At 49.1% G+C, this 21,336-nt stretch overlaps 1 protein-coding gene across 1 annotated transcript in view; it reads left to right on the forward strand.

Annotated features, from left to right (window-relative positions):
• Window positions 1–279: 279 nt before the first annotated feature.
• The window catches only part of LOC137537935 (vomeronasal type-2 receptor 26-like), a 31,196-nt gene continuing 10,139 nt past the window's right edge, over window positions 280–21,336 (forward strand). The window contains exons 1-2 of the mRNA XM_068259864.1: window positions 280–399; window positions 3,388–3,511. Coding sequence (XP_068115965.1) covers window positions 280–399; window positions 3,388–3,511 — 244 coding nt within the window. The remainder of the gene's footprint in view (window positions 400–3,387; window positions 3,512–21,336) is intronic.

Genomic DNA, 21,336 nt, shown 5'->3' on the forward strand with positions numbered 1-21,336 from the left:
CAGTTCCTGCCTCCTGCAGGAGAAGACCCAGCACAACAAATAAAGAGCTTGCAGCAGGCCCTTGTTGAGCGCTTGGAGGAAGCCTTCCCCCAGCCTTCCACCCCCACTGTCCAGCCAGCACAGAGGCAGCAGCAGGTGCCTGCATCCAGCAGCAAGTGCCCCACAGACCTGCTGTCTCTCAGCAACGAGCTCTACAGGACTGTAGAGGCTCCAGCAGGGACTAGAGAGGAGGTGCATGCAGCAGCATCCTCCTCCGCTCACAGCCATTGCCTGACCCCCATGGTGGCTGACTACATGGGGTCCTACAGCGGGCTTGACAGCGATGCCCCTGTTGATCCCATGGAGTATTGGTTCAAGTGCCTGGAGATTTGGAGCGAGCTGGCGCAGTACGCCCTGGAAGTGCTGTCCTGTTCCCCTTCCAGCGTGCTGTCCGAGCGCTACTTCAGTGCAGCTGGTGGCGTGGTCACCGAGAAACGCTCAGATCTGTCTCACAAGTCTGTGGACAGACTGACGTTTCTCAAGATGAACCAGCCGTGGGTGGAAGGCGAGTTCCTGGCCCCTGTTGTCAGCGAGAGGGGGACATGAACTGGCTGCCGGAACCATCGTTAATATGCCTTACCACCCTTTACCACCTCCTGGCTCCTGCTCACTAAGCCAGCCTGGTTCAGTTTGACTATAACGTCGCCTGTAGCCACACATTTTACACCTACAGTGGTCTGCTGTGTACTGCCCTTCTGCTGTCTGTCTGTGTTTCCCACTGCCAGGGTACACCGATTTACCTTCTGCTGCCACTTAATTTTTCTGAGGTGCCCGGGTTGAAAACTGTGTTGTCCCATTTGTGTATTGGACACGATGTGGGCTGCACAACCGCTGACTGGGACCTCCTGTTGTGTTTATTTACAGCCCTGGTATCACCGCTAGGTACCAAGGCTATTATGTCACGCTGCCTACCTGCTGCCACACTCACACTACTCCTCCATTCCTCCTGCTGCTGCTGCTGTCGGTCTGTGTTTCCCACTGCCAGCGCCAGGGTACACAGGTTTACCTTCTGCTGCCACTCTGCCACCAGCTATTAGGTCCAACAATAGCTATCTGTTTAATTTGCCTTAAAAAAAATAAAAAAAAAACAATAATAAAAAAAAGGTTTAATTTTTCTGAGGTGCCTGGGTTGAAAACTGTGTTGTCCCAGTTGTGAATTGGACATGATGTGGGCTTCACGACCGCTGTCTGGAACCTCATGCTGTGTATTTACGGCCTGGTACCACCGCTAGGTACCACAGCCTATTATGTCTCGCTGCCTGCCTCATTGACTGCCTGCTGCCACACAATCATCCTCCTCCTGCTGCTGCTGCTGAATTTACCTCCTGCTGTCTGTGTGTTTCCACTGCCAGGGAGCACATACAATGGCGCTTCCACCATGCGCCACCAGCTATTTATTACACTCAAAAATAGCTGCATTTCTTTAAAAAAAATATATATATAGAAGAGAAAGAAGTGAAGAAGAAGAAGACGATATAGAAGAAGAAGAAGATATAGAAAAAGAAGAAGAAGAAGAAGGAGAAGAAGAAGAAGATATAGAAAAAGAAGAAGAAGAAGAAATAGAAAAATAATAATAATAAGAAGATATACAAAAAGAAGAAGAAGAAGAAGAAGATATAGAAAAAGAAGATATAGAAAAAGAAGATATAGAAAAAGAAGATATAGAAGAAGAAGATGAAGAAGAAGATGATGAAGAAGAAGATGAAGAAGAAGAAGATGAAGAAGAAGAAGAAGAAGAAGAAGAAGATATCGAAGAAGAAGAAGATGAAAAAGAAGAAAATGAAGATATTGAAGATAAAGAAGAAGAAGAAGAAGAAGTATATACAGTACTGAACAGAATTTTGGACACAACTTCTCTTTCCTCCTTTTTTTTTTTAAAGAAATATCCCCACATAATCAATTGCTGTTGTTACTTGGAAAAAAAAGATGTTTCTTGCATCATTCACCCCCAAAACAAGTGTTGGAAGCTATTTAAGGCCAATTCGAATAGTCAGCTCGAATAATGAGCTCGAATACCGACTCGAATAGTGAGCTCGAATTCCGAGGTCGAATCGAATAGTAAAAAATATTCGACTCGAATATTCGACCGAACTCGAATAATTTACTATTCGAATTCGACCTAACTCGAATAATAAAAAGGGGTATGCGAGCATCCCTGCCGTGCACATCACCTCAGAAGAAGCCAGGCACTTTGCCCTGCGAAACGGTCATTAAGCCGTGCACCTTTTGGCGTCCACACCTGCCACCTCCCTACACCCAGGTACAGCCTTCCAGCACTTGCTATTTTTACTTGCAATACTACTACTTTGTATGTCAATCCACTGCAAGATATTCATGCACATTGCTGTTTGCTGCATTGTTTCCACTTGATGAAAATAAACACTATAGTGCCAGACTTTTCATGTTCCCTCCAGTTGTTTTGCATAACTGGAGTTTATGGTGTTAGGGGGTTGAGGGCCCTGGGGCATCACATAATCTAATAGCAATTAGTGTGTGATGGCTGGGGTGGAAGGGATGGAGGGGCGCACTTGGGTGCTGGAAGACCTTGTCCCGTCTCTGCATAGTACATACTGCCACAACCCTTCCATTCAACATTGTCTTCTAGAAAAGGGTTCATTAGCCTCTCAAACTCCGACCCACTCGGATGTAGGGAGAGGAGCAAAGCCTGGAGACAAGTACAGCAAAGTCTCCGTTATCTGGAACTCAGGCAGCCAGAAGTCTCAACTAACCGTCATGCCTGGGGGGATAATGGGGACTTTGTTTCAGGGGCTTTCAGGGGTGTTTGAAGGCATTAAAATACTCACCAAGCCTCCAGTGACATCTTGTAGCCTTCCTATAGCTCCTAGAGGTTTCCTTGCAGGCTTCTGGTGTCTGTACACCAGCATTGGGTCAGGTGACAAGCTGGCTTCTGTGAAATGAGGATGCCAGAAAGCCGATAGGAGCAACAAGAAGGCTACAATACATCACTGGAGGCTCAGTGAGTATTTAGTGGGAGGAGGTTGGTGCTTTTTCAGCCGGTTGCTCAAGCAACCGGCAAGCACATGTATCCGTCATCAGGCGATCCCCTCTGGTGTTGGATACTGCGGACAGTATTTGGTTTCAAGAAGTAGGTTCCTGGATAGTGTAGAGGGGAGCTCACCTGTCATCCCATGAGGAGCCACAACAGCATAAGTCATGTGACAAAGCTATTAAAAGGAAAAGTTAATGTATTCAAAAACTTTTAAGAACCCCAACACTTGTTAATGAACAATAGGGAAGCAGGAAGGAGGAATTATGCCACAAAATGGGGATTTAACATATTTAATATATTGTCAGATACTAATTTAACATACATTTCCCTTTGTCTAGATACCAAGATCTCAATGCTCTGATGACTGTTTGCCTGGGAATAGAAAAGTTCCAGCTCCTAGTATATATAGATGCTGTTATGATTGTGTCCCATGTTCCGAAGGAGAGATATCAAATGTAACAGGTGCTTTTGGACTTTTATTCTTCTTCTTTTAGCTTCTGCAGGTTACCTGTCTTGTGGTCAGTTGTGTCCCACCTGCATCCACACCAGCAGGGGCGTAACTAGACTTAATAGGGCCCCCCTGCAAAAATGATAGCTTGGGGCCCCCCTGGTCCCTTAACCCCATGCAGGACACATGATCGGGAGCCAGTGAATGGCAGCAGAGAGTGTTCTGCTGTGGAGCAGCATCTGCAAGCAGTAAAAAATAACACATGCTCCTGCACATGGTTTTTGTGAGCAAACAAGGGGGTTTATGCTAATTGGCTGCACTTAAAAATGGGGAGAGGGAGGAGGAGGAGACCTCAAGACCTGTGGGCCTCCCTGCAATGGTAGGGGTCACAGGGCTAATTGCAACGCACATGCACTCCAGTGGCAAGCTCCTCTCTACTTCCTGTTCCCCTGCAAGAGTTCTGCTCGCCACACATCCACTCAGCTGGTATCAGCTCCCTGCTTAACTTCGTTGATGTCACCTCCAACCACTGGAACTTTGTATTGCTGGTCGCTAAGCGGCAAACCAAGTTCTGGGTCTTTTGTGGCAGGTTACTGCAAATCAAGAGTACAACCAGCTACCAGCAATACAAAGTTCTAGTGGTTGGAGGTGACGTCACCGAAGTTAAGCAGGGAGCTGATACCAGCTGAGCAGATGTGCGGCGAGCAGAACTCTGGATTTTACAACCGGAAGTGACGTATGCCGCCGTTAGACGCTGACAGCAGGAGGTAACGAATGAACTATTACTGAAGTCTGTCCTGAATCTTCAAGTTACCAGTGAGTAAATTACGGGCCGGGGAAGGACCGACACCAATCTAAGCCTGCATTATCAAGGAAACGTGAGTTGTTGCAGCTTAAAGAGAACTGAATTAATGAAAAGTTATTGCGGAACTGTATAGTGCCTAGTACTGGAAATAGGATTGGCTCTGAAATCACTATTGAGGCCTTATTTTATGTGGATCTGATGGAACTTTAATCAAATGTGATTATATAAAGGAAAATGTTGTCTCATATTTTTATCTTTTTTTATTTATTTTTCATATTTTTTGGAAGGGCCCTTCTGCGATTAGTGTGAGTGACTGAAGTGTGTGTTGCAAGGCATGTTTTATGGTACTAAAGGATTTGATGTTTGAGATTTGGAATCAATAAAGAGGTTTTACTTTTAGCGCGAGTAACTTTTTTACTTATTACGCATGATTACATGTGTCATACAGAGCTTGGGCAGCCAGAGAGAAGCTGCATGACGAAAGCGAGCAGGTGATTTAATTCAAAAATGCTCCGCTGCACGTTACTCTTTAGGGGGGTCAGCGGGTGGACAGAAGTGGGGCACATGGAGAGCTAGGGCGGAATGATGTTGACCCCCTGTAGTGTCACCCACCTCCTCCCACCCTGGGGCACCTATACCTGGGTACGTCTACTGGGGACACCTATAACTGGCTACCTATACTGTGGCATCAATACCTGGCTAGCTATACTGGGGGCACTGAAACCTGGCTAGCTATACTGGGGGCACCTATACTTGGATATCAATACTGGGGGCACCTAATTTTGGCTACTTATACTGGGGGCACCTATACCTGGCTTCCTATATTCGGGACATCTATACCTGGCTACCTATACTGGGGGCACCTATACTTGGCTACTTAGACTTAGGGCACCTATATCTGGCTTCCTATTTTGGAGGCACCTATACCTGGCTAGCTATACTGGGGGCACCTATACTTGGATATCAATACTGGGGGCACCTAATTTTGGCTACTTATACTGGGGGCACCTATACCTGGCTTCCTATATTGGGGACACCTATACCTGCTTAACTACACTGGGGGCACCTATACTTGGCTACTTAGACTTAGGGCACCTATATCTGGCTTCCTATTTTGGAGGCACCTATACCTGGCTAGCTATACTGAGTGCACCTATACTTGGCTAGCTATATTGGAGGCCATGGGCGTCCGCACATATGGCAAAACCGGGCATCTGCCCGAGCCTGGCCGCCCGCTGCCCCCCCCTGGCCGAGTGCCCATGCAGCCAGCAGGAGGGGAAAAGCGCAGAGATGAGAGAGAGCTATGGGCACAGTGGGGAAGGGCGGACGTCTCCCCCCTCTTTCCTCACCTTAGGGGGCTCTCTCTCCCTCGCTGTCCCCTCCGGAATGAAGTGTGCAGCGGCTGGCAGCGGGCGGAACTTACCTCCTCTCGCTCCTGCGCCGGAAGTTCTGGTGCCGCACTCTGGTCTGGATCAGACCAGAGTAGCGGCTAATCCATCCGGCGCGTACAACGTGAGGAGGTAAGTTCCGCCCGCTGCCAGCCACTGCACACTTCATTCCGGACTCCGGAGGGGAGAGCGAGAGAGGGAGGGAGAGCCCCCTAAGGTGAGTGCCCATAGCTCTCCCTCTTCTCTGCGCTGCTCCCCTCCTCTTGCACACATGGCCACTTTTTCTAGGGACATATCCCCCTGGCTACATATACTGGGCCATATACCCCCTGCCTACATATACTGGGACATATACCCCTGCCTACATATACTGGGACATATACCCCCTGCCTACATATACTGGGACATATACCCCTGCCTACATATACTGGGACATATACCCCTGCCTACATATACTGGGACATATACCCCTGCCTACATATACTGGGACATATACCCCTGCCTACATATACTGGGACATATCCCCCTGGCTACATATACTGGGACATATACCCCCTGCCTACATATACTGGGACATATACCCCCTGCCTACATATACTGGGACATATACCCCTGCCTACATATACTGGGACATATACCCCTGCCTACATATACTGGGACATATACCCCTGCCTACATATACTGGGACATATACCCCTGCCAACATATACTGGGACATATCCCCCTGGCTACATATACTGGGACATATACCCCCTGCCTACATATACTGGGACATATACCCCCTGCCTACATATACTGGGATATATACCCCTGCCTACATATACTGGGACATATACCCCTGCCTACATATACTGGGACATATCCCCCTGGCTACATATACTGGGACATATACCCCCTGCCTACATATACTGGGACATATACCCCTGCCTACATATACTGGGACATATACCCCTGCCTACATATACTGAGACATATCCCCCTGGCTACATATACTGGGACATATACCCCCTGCCTACATATACTGGGACATATACACCTGCCTACATATACTGGGACATATCCCCCTGGCTACATATACTGGGCAGTGGTGCTCAGCAGAGCTCGAATATTCGAGTAGTTCGAATATTCGAGCTCTTTTTCAGCTATTCGAGCTCGGTATTCGAGCTCCGAATAGCTGGAGCTATTCGAATGGGCTATCCGAGTACACTCGAATAGCCCATTTACTATTCGAGCTATTCGAGCCACCCGGCGCTATTCGAGCTCGGTACCGAGCTCGAATAGCGTCATAGCCCAGATTGATGTCCTTAGAGCCAATCAGAGGGCTCCCAGGCCCTCTGACGGCAGCCAATCACAGAGGGGGACCCTGGCCAGCCCCTACCCTATAAATAGCGGCCGCCATGTTAGGTTTTTCCATGCTTGCCTGAGACTTGTACAGAGAGAGAGTTGCTCCTTTGTGCTTTGGCTTAGCAAGTGCTCTATTGTGGTCATTTACCTAGCGTTTTTGCTCACCTACACCTGCCATATACACCTATATTGTTGTTAGTTAGATAGACATTGTATTTTAGTTAGTAGCTTGTGTGTTACATTAGAGAACTGCAGGCAGCTGCTGCAAGCTTACAGGTTTAGGCCTCAGGGGGGCCTTGCCTCTGTGGGCAGCTGTCCTCTGTTTATTTCTCTCATATTCTATACCAGTATTTCTGCTGTCCTTTACTAATAGTATTGTAGTTATACTGTACTAGGAGTAGGACACTCACTGACTGTCACTGTTTATAGGCTACTAGCTAGCTCCTGCGTGTGTGCACTCACTCACTGTCTGTGTGTACACACACTCTATTTCCTTCTCATTACTGTTTGATTATTGTTAGTTGTACTTACTTACTACTTACTCTTACTGTACCCGTAGGGACACTCACTGTCACTGTTCATATAGGCTACTACTACCTCCTGCGTGTGCGCACTCACTGTCTGAGTGTACACACACAACACACACTCTATTTCCTTCTGATCGCTGATTGATTATTGTAATTAGTTAGTTCTACTTACTGTTACTACTTGTACTTACTCACTCTTAGGGCTCGATTCACAAAGCGGTGCAAAGTGTTAGCACCATGGTGAAAAGGCCCTTATCACGCCTAAAGTCACTTTAGGCATGATAAGAAGAAACTCGCGCGAAGTTGCCGCGCGTACGCGCGCGCAACACCCGCCGCTTCGCGCGAAGCTCCCATTAAGCCCTATGGGACTTTGCGCGCGCTTACGCGCGGTAACTTCGCGCGAAGAGCAGGAAAAATCGGTGATAACTCAGTGGTGAAAAGGTCATCACGCCTAAAGTCTTTTAGGCGTGATAACTGGGTTATCACCGCTTTGTGAATCGAGGCCCTACTGTACTAGGAGTCTAGGACACTGAGTCACTGTGTTCATAGGCTACTAGCTCCTGCCTGCGTGCACTCACTGTCTGAGTGTACACACACCCACACTCCATTTCCTTCTGATCGCTGATTGATTATTGTAATTAGTTAGTTCTTCTTACTGTTACTACTTACTCTTACTGTACTAGGAGTCTAGGACACTCAGTCACTGTGTTCATAGGCTACTAGCTCCTGCGTGCGTGCACTCACTGTCTGAGTGTACACACACCCACACTCCATTTCCTTCTGATCGCTGATTGATTATTGTAATTAGTTAGTTCTACTTACTGTTATTACTTACTCTTACTGTACTAGGAGTCTAGGACACTCAGTCACTGTGTTCATAGGCTACTAGCTGCTGCGTGCGTGCACTCACTGTCTGAGTGTACACACACCCACACTCCATTTCCTTCTGATCGCTAATTGATTATTGTAATTAGTTAGTTCTTCTTACTGTTACTACTTACTCTTACTGTACTAGGAGTCTAGGACACTCAGTCACTGTGTTCATAGGCTACTAGCTCCTGCGTGCGTGCACTCACTGTCTGAGTGTACACACACCCACACTCCATTTCCTTCTGATCGCTGATTGATTATTGTAATTATTTAGTTCTACTTACTGTTATTACTTACTCTTACTGTACTAGGAGTCTAGGACACTCAGTCACTGTGTTCATAGGCTACTAGCTCCTGCGTGCGTGCACTCACTGTCTGAGTGTACACACACCCACACTCCATTTCCTTCTGATCGCTGATTGATTATTGTAATTAGTTAGTTCTACTTACTGTTATTACTTACTCTTACTGTACTAGGAGTCTAGGACACTCAGTCACTGTGTTCATAGGCTACTAGCTCCTGCGTGCGTGCACTCAGTGTCTGAGTGTACACACACCCACACTCCATTTCCTTCTGATCGCTGATTGATTATTGTAATTAGTTAGTTCTTCTTACTGTTACTACTTACTCTTACTGTACTAGGAGTCTAGGACACTCAGTCACTGTGTTCATAGGCTACTAGCTCCTGCGTGCGTGCACTCACTGTCTGAGTGTACACACACCCACACTCCATTTCCTTCTGAACGCTGATTGATTATTGTAATTAGTTAGTTCTACTTACTGTTATTACTTACTCTTACTGTACTAGGAGTCTAGGACACTCAGTCACTGTGTTCATAGGCTACTAGCTCCTGCGTGCGTGCACTCAGTGTCTGAGTGTACACACACCCACACTCCATTTCCTTCTGATCGCTGATTGATTATTGTAATTAGTTAGTTCTTCTTACTGCTACTACTTACTCTTACTGTACTAGGAGTCTAGGACACTCAGTCACTGTGTTCATAGGCTACTAGCTCCTGCCTGCGTGCACTCACTGTCTGAGTGTACACACACTAAATTTACTTGTGATTACTACTGATTATTGTAACTGCTAGTTGTACTTACTGACTGTTACTACTTACTTACTGTACTAGGGGACACTCACTCAGTCACCTCACCAACCAACCCACTCCATTAAAGTACCCCACTTTTCACCCGCCCTTTTAAAAAACTTTTGTCTATACGCCCAAAACATTGAAGATGTCTGGAAGTGGCAGCCAGCGCGGTTTGGGCAAGGGGAAGGGCAGCAAGGGAATCAGGAGGAGAGGGAGCAGCATTGTGGCAAGCCGCGGCCGCGGGCGCGCCACCATGCACAGTTCCGCAGCAGCAGCAGCAGCGTCAGTGGCTAACATTCCTCCCATAGCCACTGGCCGTGGACGCCTTGGGCGCCGCCCAGCAGGAGCATCTGCAACTCACGCTGCAGAGACACAGCAGCAGCAGCGTGTAGCACCTGCTCCGATTTTCCTCCAGCCGGGTCGGAAACGTCCCATTGAGGAAAAGGATGCAGACACTGTGGTGCAACTCATGACGGAGGATGAGCAGCCCGCCATCAGCTCTGCATCCGAGGCCTCCACCCTCACCACCACCACCACCACCACCCCTGTTCGCAGCAGCCGCCCAGCAGGGTCTGGGGAGGAGGCCAGTTCACCGTCAGTCGCCGACCTCTCATTCAGCACTCTTTTGACCCCAGGCATGATGAGTCAATTGTCTGCTGTTGTTGGCGATTTTGAGGAGGAGATGCTGATGGGCACTTTGGGGGATGAGGGATTGGACAGCAAGACTGTGGCGACAGTCAAGCAGCCCATCCATGCATCAGGAGAGGAGTTTGGGGGGTCATCATCCCAGCAGGACATGTTTGAGGAGGGGGAGGATGATGTTGATGACCCGGTGACAGACAGAGACTGGGTGCCACCACCTCCAGGGGATGTCGTCCTCAGCAGCTCGGAGGAGGAGGAGGATGCGCTTGTGGGCCTTGCAAGGAGGCGCATCATTGCAAGCATTGGCAGCGACCCACAGCCTGCTGGTGTCTCAGGCTCAGCAGCAGCAGCAGCAGCATCAGCCAGTACCACCACCAGCCGCACCCAAGCCCCCCCCCCCCCAACCACCACAGGGAGACAGGCAGCAGCGCTTCCATGCCGTAGGGGGATGTTTCTGTCACCAATCTGGCGCTTTTTCACCATGCCCACTGTGTACAGCAAGTACGCCACTTGCAACCACTGTCAGCGGAAGTTGAGCAGAGGTGCAGACCCCTTAAAGTTCAGCACCAGCTCGCTGATCAACCACCTTGCGGCTAAACATTTCCACCAGCATGAGGAGTTCCAGAGGCTGAAGGCATCTGGTGCTGGCAGTGGCACCACACCCATCACTGCACAGCCTTCAGCAGCAGCAACAGCAGCCACCCGCCCTCCTGCTCCTCCAGCAGCACCAGCAGGAGTGCGGAAACGCACTGCTCCTCCCCCCTCTGCAACTCCTGCCGCCGACACTGAGGCCTGTTCTGGCAGCCAGTCCTCAGTGGCCTCCTCCGCTGTGTCTGGTGATTCCCGTGTCAGCAAAAGGCCACGCCAGAGCCTTTTGAGCGAGTCCTTCCAGGGGGTGGTTAGGGCTCTGCCTCCCAGCAGCCGTCGCGTGCGGCAGCTGAACGGCTTGCTGGCACGGGCCATGTGCTCCCAACTCCTGCCGTACACGCTCGTGCAGGAGGGGAGCGACATGCGGGCGCTGCTTGCTTGTGCAGCCCCAGACTGGCAGCTCCCCAGCAGACACTTTTTCTCCCGCAAGGCCATTCCAGCACTGCACCGCTTTGTGATGGCCAATGTGGAGCGAGGGCTGGAGCACGCGGTTGGTGAAAGGGTCCACGTCACCATGGACTCCTGGAGCAGCCGCTTCGGGACAGGCCGCTACCTGTCCTTCACTGTCCACTGGGTCAGCTTGGTGGAAGGGGGTGAGGATGGGAGAGCAGCAGCGGGCACAGCAGCAGCAGCAGCAGCAACACAGTGGGTGGTGCCACCCCGCAGGGTCAGGGGAACTGCAGCGGGTTCCTCCGATCCTCTGCCATCCTCCGCCACACCTGGCCAAACCCCCCGCCTCAGCAGCAGCGTGAAGGCCCGCCACTGCCAAGCGCTGCTGCACTTGGTCAGCCTTGGCAAGACCAAGCTGACGGCAGCCCACGTGTTGGCCAAACTCCAGGAGCAGGAGAGGATTTGGCTGACCCCCAGAGGCCTCAGAGTCGGAGAGGTGGTGTCCGACAATGGGGCCAATCTGGTTGCTGCCATAGACAGGGGAAACCTGACCCACATCCCCTGTCTTGCCCACGTGCTGAACCTGGTGGTGCAGAAGTTCCTGCGCACCTACCAGGGGATGGGCGAACTGCTGGAAACGGCAAGGAATGTTGTGCGTCACTTCCGGCGCTCGGCTGCAGCCTGTGCGAGCCTGGAAGACGTGCAAAAGGAGCTGGATCTGCCACGCCATCGGCTGATCATTGACGTTCCGACTCGCTGGAACTCCACCCTGGCGATGTTGGAGCGTCTGGTTGAACAGAGGCACGCTGTCAACCAGTACCTTGCCCTGGCCACTGTTTCCGCAGCTCGGAGAAGGGACAAGACCAGCAACATCCCGTCCATCGTCCCCGATGATGACTGGAGGCACATGCAGCAGGTGTGCTTTGTGCTGGCTCCCTTCCTGCAGGCCACAAACATGGTGAGCAGGGACCATGCTATGGTCTGCGAGTGGGTGCCCCTGGTTTCTCTGCTGAACAGGGCCCTCGATGGTTTGCTGGAACAGGGAGCGGCAGCCTTGGTCCAGCAGGAGCGGCAACCAGCTGCGCAGTCCACCTCTGAGGGGGAGGAGGAGGAGGACTTGGTGGAGGTCCCTGACCTGGCTGCTGATGAGGGGGATCAGCACAGCGCAGCTGAGTTGGTGCGGGGGTGGAGAGAGGATGAGGCGGCAGAGGAGGAGGATGAGGACAGCACTGACGTCGATGTGCCAGCAGACGTGGCCCGCCTCTTCCCAATGGCAGCGCACATGCTGGCGTGCCTGCGCAGGGACCCCAGGGTGATCCAGATGAAGCAGAGGGAGGACATCTGGATCAGCATGATGTTGGACCCACGCCTCAAGGGGAAGTTGAGCCAGTTCCTGCCGCCTGCAGGAGGAGACCCAGCGCAACAAATAAGGAGCTTGCAGCAGGCCCTTGTTGAGCGCTTGGAGGAAGCCTTCCCCCAGCCTTCCACCCCCACTGTCCAGCAGCCAGCACAGAGGCAGCAGCAGGTGCCTGCATCCAGCAGCAGCAAGCGCCCCACAGACCTGCTGTCTCTCAGCCACGAGCTCTACAGGACTGTAGAGGCTCCGGCAGCAGTGACTAGAGAGGAGATGCATGCAGCAGCATCCTCCTCCGGTCACAGCCAGCGCCTGACCCGCATGGTGGCTGACTACATGGGGTCGTACAGCGGGCTTGACAGCGATGCCCCTGTTGATCCCATGGAGTATTGGGTCAAGCGCATGGAGATCTGGAGCGAGCTAGCGCAGTACGCCCTGGAAGTGCTGTCCTGCCCCCCTTCCAGCGTGCTGTCCGAGCGCTGCTTCAGTGCAGCTGGTGGCGTGGTCACCGAGAAACGCTCACGTCTGTCTCACAAGTCTGTGGACAGACTGACGTTTCTCAAGATGAACTAGGCGTGGGTGGAAGGCGAGTTCCTGGCCCCTGTTGTCGGCGAGAGGGGGACATGAACTGGCTGCCGGAACCATCGTTAATGTGCCTTACCACCCTTTACCACCTCCTGGCTCCTGCTCACTAAGCCAGCCTGGTTCACTTTGACTATTACGTCGCCTGCAGCCACACATTTTACACCTACAGTGGGCTGCTGTGTACTGCCCTTCTGCTGTCTGTCTGTGTTTCCCACTGCCAGGGTACACAGAATGACCTTCTTCTGCTGCCACTCTGCCACCAGCTATTACGTCAAACAATAGCTATATTGGTTGCAAAACCGAAACCAAACAAACCATTAAAAAAAAAAAAGGTTTAATTTTTCTGAGGTGCCCGGGTTGAAAACTGTGTTGTCCCAGTTGTGTATTGGACACAATGTGGGCTGCACGACCGCTGTCTGGGACCTCCTGTTGTGTTTATTTACGGCCCTGGTATCACCGCTAGGTACCAGGGCTATTATGTCACGCTGCCTACCTGCTGCCACACTCACACTACTCCTCCATTCCTCCTGCTGCTGCTGTCTGTCTGTGTTTCCCACTGCCAGGGTACACAGAATTACCTTCTGCTGCCACACTGCCACCAGCTATTACGTCAAACAATAGCTGCTCACATAATTACTCTCCTCCATTCCTCCTCCTGCTGCTGCTGCTGTCTGTCTGTGTTTCCCACCGCCAGGGTACACAGATTTACCTTCTGCTGCCACTCTGCCACCAGCTATTACGTCAAAAAATAGCTATATATCTGTGTAATTGGTTGTAAAACCAAAACTACAAAACCATTACAAAAAAAGGTTTAATTTTTCTGAGGTGCCCGGGTTGAAAACTGTGTTGTCCCAGTTGTGTATTGGACACAATGTGGGCTGCACGACCGCTGTCTGGGACCTCCTGTTGTGTTTATTTACAGCCATGGTATCACCGCTAGGTACCAGGGCTATTATGTCACGCTGCCTGCCTCATTGACTGCATGCTGCCACACACTCATCCTCCTCCTCCTGCTGCTAAATTTACCTCCTGCTGTCTGTGTGTTTCCACTGCCAGGGAGCACATACAATGGCGCTTCCAACATGCGTGCGCCACCAGCTATTTGTTGTTACGCTCAAAAATAGCTGCATTTCTTTAAAAAAAAAAAAATGAAAAGAGAAATAAGTGACGAAGAAGACGATATAGAAGAAGATGAAGATGAAGAAGATGAAGAAGAAGAAGAAGAAGATGAAGAAGATGAATAAGAAGAAGAAGAAGAAGAAGATGAAGAAGATGAAGAAGAAGATGAAGAAGATGAAGATGAAGAAGATGAAGAAGAAGATGAAGAAGATGAAGAAGAAGATGAAGAAGAAGAAGAAGAAGAAGATGAAGAAGATGAAGATGAAGAAGATGAAGAAGAAGATGAAGAAGATGAAGATGAAGAAGATGAAGAAGAAGATGAAGAAGATGAAGATGAAGAAGATGAAGAAGATGAAGATGAAGAAGATGAAGATTAAGAAGATGATGAAGAAGAAGAAGAAGATGAAGAAGAAGAAGAAGATATAGAAGAAGAAGAAGAAGATATAGAAGATAAAGAAGAAGAAGAAGAAGAAGTATATACAGTACTGAACAAAATTCTGGACACAACTTCTCTTTTCACCATTTTTTTTTTTTAAAGGAACATCCCCACATAATCACTTGCTGTTGTCACTTGGAAAAAAATATGTTTCTTGCATCATTAACCCTCAAAACAAGTGTTGGGAAGCTATTTAAGGCCAATTCGAATAGTCAGCTCGAATAATGAGCTCGAATACCGACTCGAATAGTGAGCTCGAAGTCCGAGGTCGAATCGAATAGTAAAATTTATTCGACTCGAATATTCGACTGACCTCGAATAATTTACTATTCGAATTCGACCAAACTCGAATTTTAAAAAGGGGTATTTGAGCACCACTAATACTGGGACATATACCCCCTGCCTACATATACTGGGACATATACCCCCTGCCTACATATACTGGGACATATACCCCCTGCCTACATATACTGGGACATATACCCCTGCCTACATATACTGGGACATATACCCCTGCCTACATATACTGGGACATATACCCCTGCCTAAATATACTGGGACATATACCCCTGCCTACATATACTGGGACATATACCCCTGCCTACATATACTGGGACATATACCCCTGCCTACATATACTGGGACATATCCCCCTGGCTACATATACTGGGACATATACCCCCTGCCTACATATACTGGGACATATACCCCCTGCCTACATATACTGGGACAAATCCCCCTGGCTACATATACTGGGACATATACCCCCTGCCTACATATACTGGGACATATACCCCTGCCTACATATACTGGGACATATACCCCTGCCTACATATACTGGGACATATACCCTTGCCTACATATACTGGGACATATCCCCCTGGCTACATATACTGGGACATATACCCCATGCCTACATATACTGGGACATATACCCCTGCCTACATATACTGAGACATATCCCCCTGGCTACATATACTGGGACATATACCCCCTGCCTACATATACGGGGACATATACCCCTGCCTACATATACTGGGACATATACCCCTGGCTACTTTTTCTGGGGACATATACCCCTGCCTACATATACTGGGACATATCCCCCTGGCTACATATACTGGGACATATACCCCCTGCCTACATATACTGGGACATATACCCCTGCCTACATATACTGGGACATATACCCCTGCCTACATATACTGGGACATATACCCCCTGCCTACATATACTGGGACATATACCCCTGCCTACATATACTGGGACATATACCCCTGCCTACATATACTGGGACATATACCCCTGCCTACATATACTGGGACATATACCCCTGCCTACATATACTGGGACATATCCCCCTGGCTACATATACTGGGACATATACCCCCTGCCTACATATACTGGGACATATACCCCCTGCCTACATATACTGGGACATATACCCCTGCCTACATATACTGGGACATATACCCCTGCCTACATATACTGGGACATATCCCCCTGGCTACATATACTGGGACATATACCCCCTGCCTACATATACTGGGACATATACCCCCTGCCTACATATACTGGGACATATACTCCTGCCTACATATACTGGGACATATACCCCTGCCTACATATACTGGGACATATCCCCCTGGCTACATATACTGGGACATATACCCCCTGCCTACATATACTGGGACATATACCCCCTGCCTACATATACTGGGACATATACCCCTGCCTACATATACTGGGACATATACCCCTGCCTACATATACTGGGACATATACCCCTGCCTACATATACTGGGACATATACCCCTGCCTACATATACTGGGACATATCCCCCTGGCTACATATACTGGGACATATACCCCCTGCCTACATATACTGGGACATATACCCCCTGCCTACATATACTGGGATATATACCCCTGCCTACATATACTGGGACATATACCCCTGCCTACATATACTGGGACATATACCCCCTGCCTACATATACTGGGGCATATACCCCTGCCTACATATACTGCAAAATATACCCCTGCCTACATATACTGAGACATATCCCCCTGGCTACATATACTGGGACATATACCCCCTGCCTACATATACTGGGACATATACACCTGCCTACATATACTGGGACATATCCCCCTGGCTACATATACCCCCTGCCAACATATACTGGGACATATACCCCCTGCCTACATATACTGGGACATATACCCCCTGCCTACATATACTGGGACATATACCCCTGCCTACATATACTGGAACATATACCCCTGCCTACATATACTGGGACATATACCCCTGCCTACATATACTTGGACATATACCCCTGCCTACATATACTGGGACATATACCCCTGCCTACATATACTGGGACATATCCCCCTGGCTACATATACTGGGACATATACCCCCTGCCTACATATACTGGGACATATACCCATGCCTACATATACTGGGACATATACCCCTGCCTACATATACTGGGACATATAGCCTTGCCTACATATACTGGGACATATCCCCCTGGCTACATATACTGGGACATATACCCCATGCCTACATATACTGGGACATATACCCCTGCCTACATATACTGAGACATATCCCCCTGGCTACATATACTGGGACATATACCCCCTGCCTACATATACGGGGGCATATACCCCTGCCTACATATACTGGGACATATACCCCTGGCTACTTTTTCTGGGGACATATACCCCTGCCTACATATACTGGGACATATCCCCCTGGCTACATATACTGGGACATATACCCCCTGCCTACATATACTGGGACATATACCCCTGCCTACATATACTGGGACATATACCCCTGCCTACATATACTGGGACATATACCCCTGCCTACATATACTGGGACATATACCCCTGCCTACATATACTGGGACATATACCCCTGCCTACATATACTGGGACATATCCCCCTGGCTACATATACTGGGACATATACCCCCTGCCTACATATACTGGGACATATACCCCTGCCTACATATACTGGGACATATACCCCTGCCTACATATACTGGGACATATCCCCCTGCCTACATATACTGGGGCATATCCCCCTGGCTACATATACTGGGACATATACCCCCTGCCTACATATACTGGGACATATACCCCTGCCTACATATACTGGGACATATACCCCTGCCTACATATACTGAGACATATCCCCCTGGCTACATATACTGGGACATATACACCTGCCTACATATACTGGGACATATCCCCCTGGCTACATATACTGGGACATATCCCCCTGGCTACATATACTGGGACATATACCCCCTGCCCACATATACTGGGACATATACCCCCTGCCTACATATACTGGGACATATACCCCTGCCTACATATACTGGGACATATACCCCTGCCTACATATACTGAGACATATCCCCCTGGCTACATATACTGGGACATATACACCTGCCTACATATACTGGGACATATCCCCCTGGCTACATATACTGGGACATATCCCCCTGGCTACATATACTGGGACATATACCCCCTGCCCACATATACTGGGACATATACCCCCTGTCTACATATACTGGGACATATACCCCCTGCCTACATACACTGGGACATATACCCCTGCCTACATATACTGGGACATATACCCCTGCCTACATATACTGGGACATATCCCCTGGCTACATATACTTGGACATATACCCCCTGCCTACATATACTGGGACATATACCCCTGCCTACCTATACTGGGACATATACCCCTGCCTACATATACTGGGACATATCCCCCTGCCTACATATACTGGGGCATATCCCCCTGGCTACATATACTGGGACATATACCCCCTGCCTACATATACTGGGACATATACCCCTGCCTACATATACTGGGACATATACCCCTGCCTACATATACTGAGACATATCCCCCTGGCTACATATACTGGGACATATACACCTGCCTACATATACTGGGACATATCCCCCTGGCTACATATACTAGGACATATCCCCCTGGCTACATATACTGGGACATATACCCCCTGCCCACATATACTGGGACATATACCCCCTGCCTACATATACTGGGACATATACCCCTGCCTACATATACTGGGACATATACCCCTGCCTACATATACTGAGACATATCCCCCTGGCTACATATACTGGGACATATACACCTGCCTTCATATACTGGGACATATCCCCCTGGCTACATATACTGGGACATATCCCCCTGGCTACATATACTGGGACATATACCCCCTGCCCACATATACTGGGACATATACCCCCTGCCTACATATACTGGGACATATACCCCCTGCCTACATATACTGGGACATATACCCCCTGCCTACATATACTGGGACATATACCCCTGCCTACATATACTGGGACATATACCCCTGCCTACATATACTGGGACATATACCCCTGGCTACATATACTGGGACATATACCCCCTGCCTACATATACTGGGACATATACCCCTGCCTACATATACTGGGACATATACCCCTGCCTACATATACTGAGACATATCCCCCTGGCTACATATACTGGGACATATATCCCCTGCCTACATATACTGGGATATATACCCCTGCCTACATATACTGGGACATATACCCCTGGCTACATATACTGGGACATATACCCCCTGCCTACATATACTGGGACATATACCCCCTGCCTACATATACTGGGACATATACCCCTGCCTACATATACTGGGACATATACCCCTGCCTACATATACTGGGACATATACCCCTGCCTACATATACTGGGACATATACCCCTGCCTACATATACTGGGACATATCCCCCTGGCTACATATACTGGGACATATACCACCTGCCTACATATACTGGGACATATTCCCCTGCCTACATATACTGAGACATATACCCCTGCCTACATTTACTGGGACATATTCCCCTGCCTACATATACTGGGACATATCCCCCTGGCTACATATACTGGGATATATACCCCCTGCCTACATATACTGGGACATATACCCCTGCCTACATATACTGGGACATATACCTCTGCCTACATATACTGAGACGTATCCCCCTGGCTACATATACTGGGACATACACCCCCTGCCTACATATACTGGGACATATACCCCTGCCTACATATACTGGGACATATACCCCTGGCTACTTTTTCTGGGGACATATACCCCTGCCTACATATACTGGGACATATCCCCCTGGCTACATATACTGGGACATATCCCCCTGGCTACATATACTGGGACATATACCCCCTGCCCACATATACTGGGACATATACCCCCTGCCTACATATACTGGGACATATACCCCCTGCCTACATATACTGGGACATATACCCCCTGCCTACATATACTGGGACATATACCCCTGCCTACATATACTGGGACATATACCCCTGCCTACATATACTGGGACATATACCCCTGGCTACATATACTGGGACATATACCCCCTGCCTACATATACTTGGACATATACCCCTGCCTACATATACTGGGACATATACCCCTGCCTACATATACTGAGACATATCCCCCTGGCTACATATACTGGGACATATATCCCCTGCCTACATATACTGGGATATATACCCCTGCCTACATATACTGGGACATATACCCCTGGCTACATATACTGGGACATATACCCCCTGCCTACATATACTGGGACATATACCCCCTGCCTACATATACTGGGACATATACCCCTGCCTACATATACTGGGACATATACCCCTGCCTACATATACTGGGACATATACCCCTGCCTACATATACTGGGACATATACCCCTGCCTACATATACTGGGACATATCCCCCTGGCTACATATACTGGGACATATACCACCTGCCTACATATACTGGGACATATACCCCTGCCTACATATACTGGGACATATACCCCTGCCTACATTTACTGGGACATATTCCCCTGCCTACATATACTGGGACATATCCCCCTGGCTACATATACTGGGACATATACCCCCTGCCTACATATACTGGGACATATACCCCTGCCTACATATACTGGGACATATACCTCTGCCTACATATACTGAGACGTATCCCCCTGGCTACATATACTGGGACATACACCCCCTGCCTACATATACTGGGACATATACCCCTGCCTACATATACTGGGACATATACCCCTGGCTACTTTTTCTGGGGACATATACCCCTGCCTACATATACTGGGACATATCCCCCTGGCTACATATACTGGGACACATACCCCTGCCTACATATACTGGGACATATACCCCCTGCCTACATATACTGGGACATATACCCCCTGCCTACATACACTGGGACATATCCCCCTGCCTACATACACTGGGACATATCCCCCTGGCTACATATACTGGGACATATCCCCCTGCCTACATATACTGGGACATATACCCCTGCCTACATATACTGGGACATATACCCCTGGCTACTTTTTCTGGGGACATATACCCCTGCCTACATATACTGGGACATATCCCCCTGGCTACATATACTGGGACATATACCCCCTGCCTACATATACTGGGACATATACCCCCTGCCTACATATACTGGGACA

The sequence above is a fragment of the Hyperolius riggenbachi genome, chromosome 11 (genome assembly GCF_040937935.1).
Source record: "Hyperolius riggenbachi isolate aHypRig1 chromosome 11, aHypRig1.pri, whole genome shotgun sequence".
Taxonomy (NCBI): domain Eukaryota; kingdom Metazoa; phylum Chordata; class Amphibia; order Anura; family Hyperoliidae; genus Hyperolius; species Hyperolius riggenbachi.